Source organism: Henckelia pumila, chromosome 3 (genome assembly GCF_033568475.1).
Source record: "Henckelia pumila isolate YLH828 chromosome 3, ASM3356847v2, whole genome shotgun sequence".
NCBI lineage: Eukaryota > Viridiplantae > Streptophyta > Magnoliopsida > Lamiales > Gesneriaceae > Henckelia > Henckelia pumila.
Genome location: NC_133122.1, coordinates 44,393,812 through 44,408,490, shown reverse-complemented (window position 1 = coordinate 44,408,490; position 14,679 = coordinate 44,393,812). Strand labels below are relative to the sequence as shown.

General features: G+C 36.4%; 1 protein-coding gene across 5 annotated transcripts; it reads right to left on the bottom strand.

The window, feature by feature from the left end:
- Nucleotides 1-383: 383 nt before the first annotated feature.
- On the bottom strand, nucleotides 384-13,967 carry LOC140893332 (DNA polymerase zeta catalytic subunit). Of its 5 annotated transcripts, XM_073302384.1 has the most exons (16): nucleotides 13,653-13,967; nucleotides 13,438-13,520; nucleotides 13,162-13,219; nucleotides 11,606-11,655; nucleotides 11,384-11,496; nucleotides 10,776-10,818; nucleotides 10,383-10,451; nucleotides 9,353-9,508; nucleotides 9,085-9,256; nucleotides 8,908-8,999; nucleotides 8,728-8,818; nucleotides 8,435-8,640; nucleotides 4,216-7,724; nucleotides 3,474-3,777; nucleotides 882-1,496; nucleotides 384-698 (listed from the first exon to the last, which is right to left on the bottom strand). In XM_073302384.1, the coding sequence occupies exons 1-16, from the start codon at nucleotides 13,750-13,752 to the stop codon at nucleotides 525-527; spliced, it is 5,835 nt and encodes a 1,944-aa protein (XP_073158485.1). In that variant the 5' UTR covers nucleotides 13,753-13,967; the 3' UTR covers nucleotides 384-524. The 5 variants fall into 5 exon arrangements, with proteins under 5 accessions (XP_073158485.1, XP_073158484.1, XP_073158486.1 ...); XM_073302383.1 differs by having other exon boundaries at nucleotides 8,435-8,818; XM_073302386.1 differs by lacking the exon at nucleotides 384-698 and having other exon boundaries at nucleotides 1,218-1,496; nucleotides 3,461-3,777; nucleotides 8,435-8,818.
- Between the last annotated feature and the right edge of the window lie 712 nt (nucleotides 13,968-14,679).

Sequence of the window (14,679 nt, the reverse complement as noted above, 5' to 3'; positions counted from 1 at the left end):
ACTTTTGTTACCTTTTTCTTGTGTTTTGGAGCTTGGAAAAATATGGAGGACTTTTAGAGCTTCGTGCTGATAACGTGTTATGAAAAAATAAAAATGTACGGTAAAAAGTAAATACTCCAAAACTCAAAATATATCAAACTCTACACTTTATAATATTTTTCTTCCAACTCAATTGTATTTTTCATCACAAATGAAGACCTATTTATAGATCCACATTTGAGATTAGTCCAAAAATTAATACATCATCATCTACATCATCACACTAATTTTTCACATTTTACAAGTTAATATTTAACATTCAATATTCAATATTCAACATAATAATAATAATATATTTTTCAACACCAGTGATCTATTTCTCCGTCGATCTATAATACTAGATGTTTTTAACAAGTAACCTATTACTCGAAAGCATGACCTTCCTACATATTCCTTACGTATAAATCTAACTAAAGCATGTGAGTCTGAATAAAATACATCGTACTGGTACATGACTATATTTACAATGGCTTACCACTTAGAAGTTAGAACCATTCGACCATACACTTAGGATAGAAACCAGCTCTTGTTGCAACTTCAGATAGTGACTGTAATTCTTTCTGAACTTTTCTCCGCTCGTAGAAAACCGAACAGGCGAGTGAAATACATTTGACTCCACTTTCCACACGCCAATCCCCGCCACCACAATGACGACATATCTGCATTTCAACGGAAAAATGCAAATAAAACACACGATGTAAAAGCAACTTACTTACAAAAAACAGGATGGCTTTCAATCTGCGAGCAGATGAATAGTTCCCTTTTCAGTTCCACCCTGATAGATATGGGTGTCTCCCCAGAAAACCTGAACATGAGCAGATTTTAACGTATGTAGCACTTACAGCTGTGAGGTGTTGGATATCTTTTTCCAATTTTGAAGTTCTTCCAATCAAAGCTATGGCAACAGTGGTTTCATTCTTAATACATTTCGGACACAGATGGGACGACGCCTGAACTAGGTCACCACAGACAACACAATGCCTTGATGTGTAGTAGTAATCGATTCTTTTTCTCTGTGGATTCAGACCAAGAGAACAGCGTTTTCCAACAGCTTCACGTGATGATCGAGGCATGTCTAGAAACCACTGGTTGAGATCAGCGCCGAGCAGCCCAAAAACTCGCTGTAATGCTGGGATTATCTGTTTCCTGATGTAGTAAATGTCATTTAATCTGTAAGGGGAGTCCATAGCCAGAACTTCAAGAGGATCCACTACCATGTCCACCAAACGAGCCCCGGGTTCACCATGAACAACTACATAAGGTATTCTCTCAGCATATCGAGGCTCTGCCCGGGGGTCAATTTTCATTGCTTTAGTGGCTACGATTGCAGCTGGAGGAAGTGAAGAAGTACGTGTGCTGTAAGTACCCAGACGAACTTCCTTTGCAAACACAAAATCCTGAAGAGAAACTCGGCCAGATAGCATCCTTGTCCACTGACGCCGTAGATATGAATGGACCTGTTAAAGGATAAGACAAAACAGAGAAAATACAAGGAAATCAATCAAAGTTCATACATTTAGTACCACACAGGTCTATCACACCAATGTGTTCTATATTGACTTAGAACTTGAGCTATATGATCAAACACGTTCTTTGATCGGACAGAAAGTTTCAAAGAGCTATTATATGGCAAAACGTGTTCTTTGATCAGACAGTTTTAGAATATAATTAAGATGTAGATGGGTTTTCTGTATGGTAGGGTATCAATGACAGAAAAAATATTCTAAATGGTGAGAGCATGGTAAATTCATTAAATCAACAATAAAAAAATGAGCACAAACAATCACCCAATCTCAATTGGAAGAAGATAAACACAACAATTAAGCACGAGCAACAAGTAGCCCATTAAGGATGAGACCGGCTTTGAGGAAGCCTCGCATCCTAATTTCTGTTCTAAGCTTCCATCGAGGGAAAGCTTTTGTTTCCCATGCACATGCATGAGGCTGAACCCCCAAGAATCCATAGCCTGTTCTAAACCAAGATAGAAGACCAGCCCCTCTCTAGAGGACATGGATAACACTGCAGCAGCAGTGGAGTTTCATGCAAAACCTTCCACCTGCTTGATAGGAACTTTAAAAAAATTTACACCAGTTTGAACGCATGACATAATTGCAAGTGCCACTTTGAGAAAATGGATCACTGCTGGTACAAAACAGAAGACAAGCCCTCTCCAGAGGAAATGAATGACCACTTATCCCACGATCACGATGGTACAGGATTTTGAACGTGGATTTATGGCAAGATAACTATTTGTAAGTGCCATTTTGAGGAAACTAATTATTTATAAAAAAAAATCAGTAAAATTATATGGCGGTATTCCTAAGTAAAAAAAATCAGGCAAAACATACGGCGGAGTTCCTAAATAGTCAAAACTGTTCTATCTCTTTTACAAAATTTATATTCTAACCGTTTGGTATAAATGATTGCCTAGGATTGTGGTTGGTTTCATTGGTTAATATGGTGTTTGGTACAATTTTTAATAAATCAAGTGAATCCAATGTCCAAAGGACAAACTGATATTATTTGAAGGATAGTAAACCCATCTACCTCCCATATATTAACAATCCTTTTTGTAATCAGATCCCTATTTCCAATTCTACCCCTGCTACTACACCCAAGAAAAAGAAGGGCCCACCATCTTGCTTATCCCATCTCCATGTAAACGATGGAAGAAAAAAGCTGTGCGTGTTAGGTTTCCTCTCACAGGTGCGAAAACATCAGAAATCGAACTCGTCCTCATACAGAAGTAAAATCATGCAACGTCTTAATTTCTCGGTAATTCCCCATGAAAACAACACAGCAGAAAACAACACACAAAAATTATGAATATTTCTTTCTGGAATATTTCGAAAACACAGAAAAATGATGGATGAGAAGTAACAGATTGTCTACCTACCCACAATATTTCAAAAAATATCACAGAAGAATGGTTCGATATGAATAATTTAAGAAATATGTAGAAGTATTCGAAAGAAGAATGGTGAAGACGGCCTTACAAAATCCAAGCAGTAGTTGAGATAAATAAATTAGGGCAGTACTTTCATTATATTTGAAGGGTAATATTTAGTTCAAATGTACAAAAATTCTTAATTTATCACATCCACGAAAATCATACCAAACAAAATACTATTTAACACAATACATTATATTTCTACATCAATCATTTTTTTTATCATTTATGTACTAATCATTCAATAATCACATCCTTCGAACCAAACGTAGTCTTAGATCATAGATAAGGATTAAAATGGCTTTACTAAAATGGAATAGTTGCCTTCCCACTCCTCTAGTCAATAGTTCGTATGAAATATTTGGTCGCACGTGTACATCAACCTCTTGTATCAGTCCTATTATCTAAATGAAGCACATTTTCATTTTATGAAATTCAAACGAGTAATTAGAGGAAGATGAGAGAACATACTTCTGATGCCTACCTCGTCTATATTCTGATATTCAAAATATATCCTTAATGACTGCTCCATAGTTTTAGAAACAGCAGCACATGTATCTCTCCTCACAGTCTCAATACCCTTAGCATCAAAAATCGGATTGCTCTGATCAGGACTCTCGTAACTATACCCAACATATCGCTTCTTTGTAAGGAGGAAACATGGGTAGTAAACCTTTTCCATTTTTAAAGCGACGGGATTTGGATTCATTTCAGTTATTGCAGATGCAATTTCTCGTCCAACAGTAAAAGCTTCTTTGAGAGATCGACCTTTAAGGAGTACAAACATGCTGCAGCACAAAAGTATAGGAATTAAATGGCTTCTTAAGCCCAAAAAAATGAAGGAAAGTATAGAACAAATTAATTGCCACTTGAACCAAAAAAATGGATTATAAACATGCAACAAAATAAACACTCCAATTATAAACATGAAAAACAAGCCAATCTACTTAACAAAAACATTTCCCATCTATCCTGCCACCATTTTACTGGTTGATGAGATACAAAGCATGGTAAAAGAGAAGGAAAAAAAGAAAAAAAACTCCCAACTAGATGTACATTAGGATGCCTGTGAAAATGATGGTTCCACCATAAGTATTGTACGGTACACAGCCTAGATTATTTCATAACATGTACTATGAAGTAGCCATCATGCTTTCCAAGCAATTGTGTTTTTGCAAACTATAACTTTGAAAAGTTTTTCAAAAGTTGTTTGAAACAAGAATTACCTATCTGTGTCACCATAAACAACTCTGGCTTTCCATTTTTCATTTGAATTCACAAATGAAATTGCAGTCTCTAGCGTTCTCCGGCCACACTGCACAATACTGTCAGCAAGCTCAGAGCATGGCATGCGCCCACTAAATCCAGCAGCAGTATAACCGTAAGTAACATTTGCTATCAACTTCAAAGCAAGCTGTCGGGCATTAAATATCCGGCCAAGAACTTTCTGTGATGGAGCCAATTTTTTCATCGCTTGTTTCACCATAATTCTAGTTGATAATATCTCTTCCAATAGGCGAGGTAGAATTCCTTTCCGAACTTTGGAAGACACATAGAGAACTCCGTTGGGAGTAACTAGCAACTCCCGTCTCAAATTGTGCAAAGTATGTTTATCTGCTGAATATGAACTGACTCCTAGACAATTTTCCTTTGAAGGTGAAATTTTTCCAAGACAAGTACAGAAGCAAAGGTTATAAGCAATAACCATGGATGGATAAAGGGACTGAAAATCCAAAACGATAACTGGATCTGCATAGAAACTAGATTCTGGTTCCATAACAAGGGGTAAGCATTCCATTGCAGGTTGATTGGCAACCTGCTGATTTCCTGGTGAAATTGCAAGATAGTTCTGTGTATGTGCCAGTCGCAGAAACATAGATTCAACACGATACTGTGAACCTCTCGACAGAACTGAGAAGAAGTCAATGCCAAATACTCGAGCTAGTTCTGATGTTCGGTTTATCACATCAAGCTGATTCATAATCTGCAAATTCAACTTTGCTCTCTCTAAGATATAATCGACAGATTGATATCTAGCACGTCCAGGACCACTTGAAAACCATTTGTTAAGTACCTTCCAATGAATAGATGGGACTCTTCGCCTCAATACTGTTTCAGCTACGGCTTCAACTGTGTAAATGTTAAGTTTAATTTCATTCCGCATCAGTCTCCAGATATTCAGAACAATCCTGCCACCTACATGAACACCACTGGCATGTGTTCTGCCCCACTCGTCCTCAATCAAAATATTCCTAAGATGGGCAGCCTCCCCAGCTTCAGATTCAGATAACATCTCCTTCACCATATTTTTTTCAGAAATTTCGAACTCTATCAAAGCTTCATTTGTTTCAGATCGAGCCCGAGATATGTTATTCAATAAACCAAGGCCAAGATATCCAGCCCTTTCAGCCAAAAATCCCAGGGAACCACTTTGAACATCCCAGCCCATTATTACATCGGGATCGGCAGAATGAATTAACTTTGTAAAATGGCTGAATAACTGTAATTCTTCAGAAAACACAAGTACCTTGCACCCAAGAATTGCATTCAGGTCTTTTACAACAGATGCATGATTACAACGCAGAAGCACGTGAACATCAAGAGTGGACTCATCGTCCTCTTGAAAGACAAGAGCAATGATATTTATAGCATCAAAACGAGGATCAGGTCTTAAATCCCCTCTAGATTCAGCCTGGATTTCTACACTCAGCAACGTTAGCTGCTGCCCTCCACCAACACTTGCTGGATCACGAAAACCAATTTGACTAAGTGGGGTTAGCTTCGTTTTTCTATCAGGGCCTGATATCTGAGAGGGATCTTGCTTGGAGCCAGGTAATGGCGTTTTCTGAAACTCTTTAACTTCCGTGCTGCAGGATTCTTGATTATGCTCATGTAGTCGATCCAAATTAGGCTTTTCCGGCCGTGTAGGTGAATTACTAATATCAGCCTGAGAACCAAGTGAGCCAATCACATCACCAGATGATCCATCAGAAAATAGGGGAAATAGTGATGGTGCATCTGACTTTTGTCCCATAGCATCAGAGCCACATGATGATAACCATTTATCGACGGATTCTGTAGATGGGGGTGAGATGGCAGAGGTAAGAATGAACAAATGTGATCCATCATTTTGATAAAGAATGGGAACACCAATTACTGATTCATGGGGATTAACATAATCATGATTTCTTGGGGGTAGTTCTTTTTCTTCTGGGAAATTCCTTACAAAAAAAGGAAGACAATCCTCTATAGATCTACCTAAAACAGTGGATACTTCATTACAGTGCCCATCCCTAGGCCCTGGGGATTCTCCACCTGGCCCTTCCGTACACTCCATTTTTGGAGGTTTCTTGGAGAAAACCATGCTAACGAGTTTTACAGATTCCATTTCCTTATTTAAATCATCTGATATCGAATAGTAAGGCATAGAGAAACCAGGTTTAATTTCTTGACACAGATAATTTTTACAATGCGTAATTGTTGTTTTATTTGTCATGTCTTCCAAATCCTCAACTGGACTCTCAGGTACCTTATGCTTAGCAATCAGGTAATCACTTTCAATTGGGCAGTCATCTTTGGATATAGAGTCACTTGCAGCTGAACCAGCCACTGCACCTGAACAAATAGTATCTGTTTGAAGCAAATCCAGACCACTAGAATCTTGGCCATCGATATTACTGTTTTTAAACCGAGGTTGCTCAAGCATACAAGAACTAATATGAACGCTCCCAACACAATTCTGAGAGCTTTTCATATGTTCACAACAAATGTTATTGCCAGTTTCAAGTTGAATAACAGACTTTTGATCCCAAATGATTGGTGTATTTCCTGGCTCTATGCTAGTGCCACAGAAAAGAGGCAAATTCCCAAAAGTTGAACGTTTAATGGGTTTTATTTCACTAGAAACCTTATCAGTAGATGGTAAGATCATACCATGGAATGTTGAACCTTCAATGGCAACTGGGGATCTATGCACCGGCCGAAAAAAATTGTTTTGATCTTGAATAGGACTTCTGGAATCGGATCCTTCAGTTCGACGTGAACGCTTTTTCCTCATCAACTCACGTGTAGAGCATGGAGTTATCCAGCTAGCTTGCCCCGTGTAGCCAACATCCTTCATCTCATCAACCTTTACTACAAAAGGAGATCTCTCTGGTTCAATACCACACCCGGCAGTACCAAAACCTTCTACATTCTCGTCATCACATCCACTCAATGTGTTGAATGTTTTAGGAAATGAAACATTACTTGCATTCTGACTAGAAACGGGCAAAGAGCCCCAACGAGGCCTTTTCTTATGGTGCTCGCAGCTTCTTGAAACTCTCTCAGCCCATGGTTTCGCTTTCTGTGATGGATTTTGTTCATTAGTGTCTAAATTGTGCGATTCATTGAACTGTGGACTTGACTGTAGATCATCACTAGATCCATCGACTTGAGGTATAGTTTTATTTGACAATGATTGGCTAGAATGATTATTGTTGATAAGCTCAGAAGCTCTGCCGTTCGATTCTTCAAAATTAAGCATTTCAACAGAATCAAGAATGTCCTGACACTCTTGCTGGGATTCATTCTCGTACTCCACATTGGCTTTCTCTAACACCTCGTCAATGGTTTTCACGGGTATCAAGGGACTCAATATTGTCTCACGAGCAAGTTCGTCATCAGAGTTTATATCTTCAGCAGCTTGAGAAGATGCAAACCACTTTAAAAGCCTCAAGGCATCTTCATCTGAGGTCTGATGCGATGTTCACAAATATTACAATTTAAACTACAGAAGCCCAATGAAGTATGATAAAATAAAAATAAAAACCATATAGTAACAATAAGATTTTGTGCAACTGCATCTCATAAGCATGGGCAAAAGTAATGAGATAGAACCACGTGACGTGACAACTGGTTTAATTTGGTAAAACCACATGGAAATATGATCCCTTTGTCTGATTTCATTTTCCCATCACCAAAAATAAAACCAAGAGTTGAAATCTCATTTACATTCTCTTTCTCAAAATATTTTGTTCCTCATTTTTACAACTCCCCTAGATCATTTTTATCTCTATTAAAATTAGTACTGCCAAATTGTGTCAATCCGATTTTTCATCACTTTCCAGAAAAACTCAAATACATTATGATATTCTAACACAAACAATAATGTGATACCATTCACAGAATTTCTGACATAATTTGAGATTTAAGCTAACAGTTCTTTTTCTTTACCATAATACCAAACATACATCTTATTTCCTCAAAATCATACCCCCCAGGCCCCAACGTATTTCCCCAAAACAAACAAAAAAGTTGCACATTATACCTAATAATCTCCTTCCTCCATCTCTCACTCACATTCACATACAACAAAGACTCCACCTACGTTCCTTTATCTCTGTTGGGATTTGGCAGGGGTAGATTTGGATAATGAAAGTGAAACCGTAAGAATTAGAGCATTACCTTTTCACTCAATTGCCCCGCAGAGCAAGACATCCGCAGTTTATCAATTGCTTCGGATGCACTAGTTTTGTCTTCATAAACAGCTTCAGATAATGATTCTAACAATGATGAAGATCCAATGTTGTCACTTTGTTTCAAATGCTTGGAAGATAGATTGATGCAACCCTCAAAGTGGTCTAGTCCATAATCAACCAAATTTCTGCAATCTGTTGAACAATTTATTGATGTTAGAGTCAAAGGTGGCTTGCTTCCTTCATCGTCGTTCACTTCCATCAACATTTCAGAATCAATACCATAGGACAGAGTCTTCAATACATCTCGTGGAAGTGGTTTTTCAGAATTGGGAGGCACGGCCTCAGGTACTCCAGTCCTCTCAAATTCTTCCTAAAACAATGAATGATATAGCTAGTCATAAGTAAGATCAATTATTTAAGATATGCATTGCTAGCAGAACGGGTGAATTAGAAGATAACCTCCCAAATTGGTATTAGTGACTGAACCATTTTCACATCAGAATGAGTTTGAGAAAGACGTGCATACGACAAAAGCTGCTGATTTACTATCTCTGGGAGAAAATGCATGGTTAGACTGTGTGGACAAAACCAAGGAATCACAACATCAAACATCAGAAATTGTAAAACCCAACAAACCATCAATTACAGCATCTCCTTCCAGCTCAGAGGTACTCTGCCGCCTGAACAATGGAATATCTTCATTTGCTAAAGAATCAGTCTGACTGCCATTTTTCATGATCTGACGATCTGGAACTGTAGAAGATGTCCACAAAGGAAAATTCGAACACATGCCATCACCTATATCTGCCTAAATAAGAAATTTAAATAGAATTGCTACCATATAAGTCCTATGCATACGAAATTCATCTAAAAATTCCAAAATAAATAACACCATAAGTACAACCTGGGAATTCCCAGCCATAAACGTGGAGTCCTCAGACAATGAATTCAGCTCACTCTTGCAATTAGATTTCGGTTGCGAGAAAACATCTGGCACAGGACGACGAAACTTGATCTTTGAAACATGCAAATGACCCATTCCGTACAAATTGTTGTCAATCTGAAAAAATCTGAAAATCATGAGTCTAGTTTCATAAACTACACTAGTAACCGTGACACACACACGATGCGTGTCCACAATATAAAAATAAATTCAATAAAATTTTATGATCGATTGTGTTTTTGGGGAGTAGGTTTTTCTGTTTTGGATGATTTTGTATGAGAAGAAGGTGATTGACTGTTATCGAGTTGAATGCTAAATAAATCATGGCAAAACAAAAGTTGGAAAAGGGTTTGCAAAACAAATAATAATAAATTAAGTGAAAAGAAGATGAAGAAGCAAATAATAATAAATTAAGTGAAAAGAAGATGAAGAAGCAAATTAAGGACAATTTTGGAAAATCGCAAAAAGGCTTCACCAAATACAGGTGATATTAGGTGCTCTCACCTAACATATGGTATAGATTAAATAAATTTATTTTTCTCATCAATTTCGGAAAATCTTATTGTATGGAAAATTGCAAAGAAAAGCCACTATAATTCGAATAGTGTCCTACCCTATGAAATGCATGATGCAACTTGAGTTGTGAGTGCTTGGATTTCACAATAAGCAAGAAAGGTGAATTATACACGGTTCACATATACTAGCATGTCTCTGAAACACCAAAAACTTGGATTTCAGCATATCTTTCTATTGAATTCTGAAACTTTGCAAGTGAATAAGCATCCCAAAGTACATTTGAGTACATATGGACTAACAGAATATGGATACAAAAGGGAAGTGGTAACCACCACATCCAAGTTGAGAGAGACAAGGGAAATGTTTCGACTAAATTGCAATGAGGATCACAGAAAGAAATGAGAATTTTGACAGTATGATTAGAAATATTGATAAATATGCTGGGATGGATATACAGAAATAAACATATGCATACCAAAAATTGGAGAAGAAACGGTATATGTGACTCATGAGGTTGTAAAACCTTTTCCATTACTCCACCTGCCTACACATAAAAAAACGGCATCCACCTACCGATTATGAATTTGTGAGGCTCCACAATAGCTGAAACAAATCCATTCACAGATAGCCACTGATAGGTTTTAAGAAAACATGGTAACTTGTTACGCGGTAAAAAGCTAAAAGCCATCCATGGAGACAATGGATAGCAACTGGCAATTCAAAATCCAAGATTACACAACCATTGAAGAAATTTGAGGATTTCTGCTCTACGCAACGTGAAATTGGATGGCCTAAGAAAAGAAAATCTCAGAAACAATAAAATTATATAACAATATGAAGCATCACATTCTAAAGCTTAAGATATTACCAAAAGAAGCTTTGCAGCCCGCGAAACATCCTGTGGATAGTAGCTTAAATATTTGTCAAGGTTCTCAGTAGAATAAATGGGAAGTGAACCAAAAACAAAGAGAAAGAGAGCAAAAATACAGTAACTCTAGTGTGAAAACTGCTGCACGTATATCTTAGCAAATGTTGTAATGACAATTAACAGCACAAATTTGGTCAATACAAGAACTAATGGAACACAAATATATTATACAGGGAGTAGTAGTGGAAGCCATACGGTAGCAAAGAAGATCATTTGACTGTGAATACAAAATAATAATAATAATAATAAAAATAATAATAATAATAATAATAATAATAATAATAATAATGAAAAAAGAAATGGGACATAGGATATAATAATATTACGACACAATTCTCAAAAATTGAAAATTTATTTCGAAAATTAAGAGAGATTAATATTTCCATAAGAAAGATAAATTGACATATTTGGAATTGGGAGAGGAGACGAAGTGTAGATTGCTCCCTCTCCATTGGGCTATAAACCCAGCCCCCCTCCTAAACTCGTCAAATAATAGCGATATGCAGCATCTAAGCCAGCCTAAAAACACAAATATGATGTTAGGATACAGATAAATCTTTACAAATAGCTCCTCGGTAGGATGATAGCCATAAAACTTCCTCGCTCGAACAAGATTGCAACCATGCACATGCTGACGTTTTGAGCCAGTATTACCTTTGAGCTAACAAAAGTCAATGTACAAAGCATGTTCAAGGAATTCTGCCATCAAATGGAAAAGTACTACTAATGAAAAACGGCATATAAGTAACAACTATTTGAATCTGAGATACCTTTAAAGCCTTATCAAGACCCAGAGACAGAGCATGTATGCATGAATCAACTGTTCAATTTTCGATAAAGGAAGAAAAATAGATCAGGTTCAAAATCTTAGTCTAAAACCAGTCCTTTTATAAATTTGCCATGCATAGCGAAAAATTTGAACCAGTAGCAAGACCTAATTACAAGTACTCAAGAATATAAACTACTGAGAGATACATAGCAATTACTCGAGTCATAAATTTGGTTACGATCTAGAGGTTGATATTTCTCTTATTTATATTGATACATTCACATGCAAAAACGATTCAAAATATTAAAAGCTGTCATGCATAAAAGGATAGTCAAAGATGAGCTTCTTGTCCATCAGATACACAGGCACAGCTTTCTGATCACAAGGAGAAGATAGTTTTTAACCGAAAGCAAAATCGTTAACAAGTTTGGAAATTTAACCATCCTCATATTACTTAGCTAAGATGAAGTGTCTCACACATTCAATAAACAACATTCTACAAATTTTCCACCAGAGTAGAGAAAGCAGCAAATAGCTTTAATAGCTGACAAGTTACGGTGGAAAGTGTGATAGCCTATCGAAGTATGGATTTTGTTCTGAAAAACTCCTATTTACATATATCTAAATCAGAATAGCATCTCTTCCATCTAAGAATGATTCACATTCTCATTAAAAAAACAACTTAAATAATGATAATATTGTCAAAAATGAAATCCTACGTTTATACTCCACAAGGGCATCAACCTCAACTAGTGGTTTGCAAAACATGTTCGATTTTTAGTTCTTAATTTACTCTACCACAAATGATTAGAACCTCATGCTACTCAACTCGTATGGTAAAACCTATTGGAGGGGCAAAAATTGGGTGACGTGGAGGTATATGGTCATGGAGGAATGAAACCGAAATTTTAACAATGCATGTCAATTCAATTGTTCCCTGATGCCCTTTCTTTGGCTTCCCCACATTTCTTCTCCATGAATTTCTAATTGACTTCATAACTTCTCTTCCTTCTCAATTAGGTCAATTTTTATTTGTTCATTATTAATGGCTGATTATTGGCTGCCTTGATTTCTCCTTCTCTATTCTCAGCATAAAGCCTTTCTTTTTTTAGGTTGAATGAGAAAGTCTAATGTGTTTTTATGAGGCTGCCAACACACGACTCAAAGGTAATGGACCTGTGGCACTGACACGGTTGGAAATAAATCGAATACAAATTCCAACATGACTGGAAAATTTCTAACTAAGCATGATTGATATAGTCTACCCTCCAAACTAGAATGATATATTTTCCGACAATTACTATCTTAAGCAGGTATCAACCATTGAGAAACGCAAAAAAGCCTTTCCTTGTTATTACCTCTCCCACAATTTAACAAGTTAAATCCATTCAACTAGTACGCCTGCTCTATTGGGCTAACTGAAGGATGCAGAGGGTAACAGATAAAGAAACCATTTCTAATTCCAATCCCCTGTAACTCATTTTAAATTCGTCTTAATGATGTGAAACACTAGAATGGTATTTCACGCATATAATGACAATTCCGACCATAAGGTACCTTCATCATCGGGTATATGGCCAAGATCTGACCATGGAATGTAAAGATAAGGCAAAGCCTGCATAAAACAAGATAGTTTAAGCTAAACATCAATCAGGGGAAACTTTCTACAGTAGAAACAATCAACTCTATGTAGCTAACATGTTTTGATTTTTCTCAGTGTAAAACCAAAAAGGCTTGAACTTCAGGCTTGTGGGAAGCTGGTGAACATCCATGGACAAACAAAACTTACATATGCATGAATTGAGAGAAATTATGCAGTGAAAAACGTCATACACGATGGATATGTAAGCAAGTCTTCTGACCAGCTGGGGTCGGACCGAATATCCTTATCACCGGGACCTCCTTCACCTTCCCACCTGAGGATACCCATTTTGGGAAAAAAAATTATAAAATCAAATAAAACCCACAAGTTTCTAGTAATCAACCAGAAAGAAAAATCAAAACCCAAGATGGAGACGTGGAACCGGCAGTCCGAGTAAAGAGCTAACCATGGAAAGTGCTTTGAGAAATGTCAAATCCTGGAATTGGCGCAGCCATGTAATAGTCTATCGAGACTATTCGAACACTGAAAACTTTTGAATCCTCCATTTTCGGCTATTAATTCATTCTTTTTCGTGCGAATTCAGTGAATTGGGAGGATCGCTGAAAGCCTGAACGGATTTCACGATTCTAATTGGCGCCGAACGATGGGAATAGGCCAGGCCATATATATATTATGTATTTAAAGCGGAGGGAAACTGCTTCTACTGGAAGCTTTGAACCATTAACATGAAGATTATTTTTCAGTTTGTTCCCTCGATCAATTTTAGTCGTCATCCCATATGGTCATTGACCTTGTTTTATTTTATTTATTATAATCCCGGATTGAACCCCGGCCTAAATTAACTCATTCAAATTTTAATTTTAAAATATAGATTAATTCTTTGGTGTGCTTGGATATAAAGATTTTAAAATCATAAAATAAACAATAGATCAAATCATAAATTTATACATTTTTCACTTAAATGAATTTCAAATGTTACCTTGAACTTGAAATTCATCACATTTGAAATTCATCATAATTAATATAAAATATAATATAAAATATTTGAAACTTATGAAATCTTACTAGTGTGAATAAAAAATACATTTAAAATTTTTTCATTCAAGGGCAACTTATCTTTTATTTCACTGGTCCCACTTCTCAACGATCTTGTTATTTTCATGATAAACCATAATAAATGAAATAAAAAATAAATTTAGGGTGATGGAAATGTATTTTACTATAAAGAATACTGTGAAAGGTTGGCAATGGCAACAACTTAAATAATTAAGCGGGATATATTCAATCTTGTTGAAAATATATTATTATTATTATAGTTGAATGTTGAATATTGTGTTGTAAAATGTTGAAAATTAGTGTGTGATGATGTAGATGATGATATATTAATTTTTGGACTAATCTCAAATGTGGATCTATAAATAGGTCTTCATTTGTGATAAAAAAAAATACAATTGAATTGAGAGAGAAAAATT

Coding starts and splice junctions, on each gene's coding strand:
- LOC140893332 (XM_073302383.1), bottom strand. CDS start 13,752: ATGGAGGATTCAAAAGTTTTCAGTGTTCGAATAGTCTCGATAGACTAT. Junction 10,819..11,383: donor CTATTTGTAAAGATTTATCT/GTATCCTAACAT, acceptor CAAATATTTAAG/CTACTATCCACAGGATGTTT. Junction 8,819..8,907: donor CACTAATACCAATTTGGGAG/GTTATCTTCTAA, acceptor TCATTGTTTTAG/GAAGAATTTGAGAGGACTGG.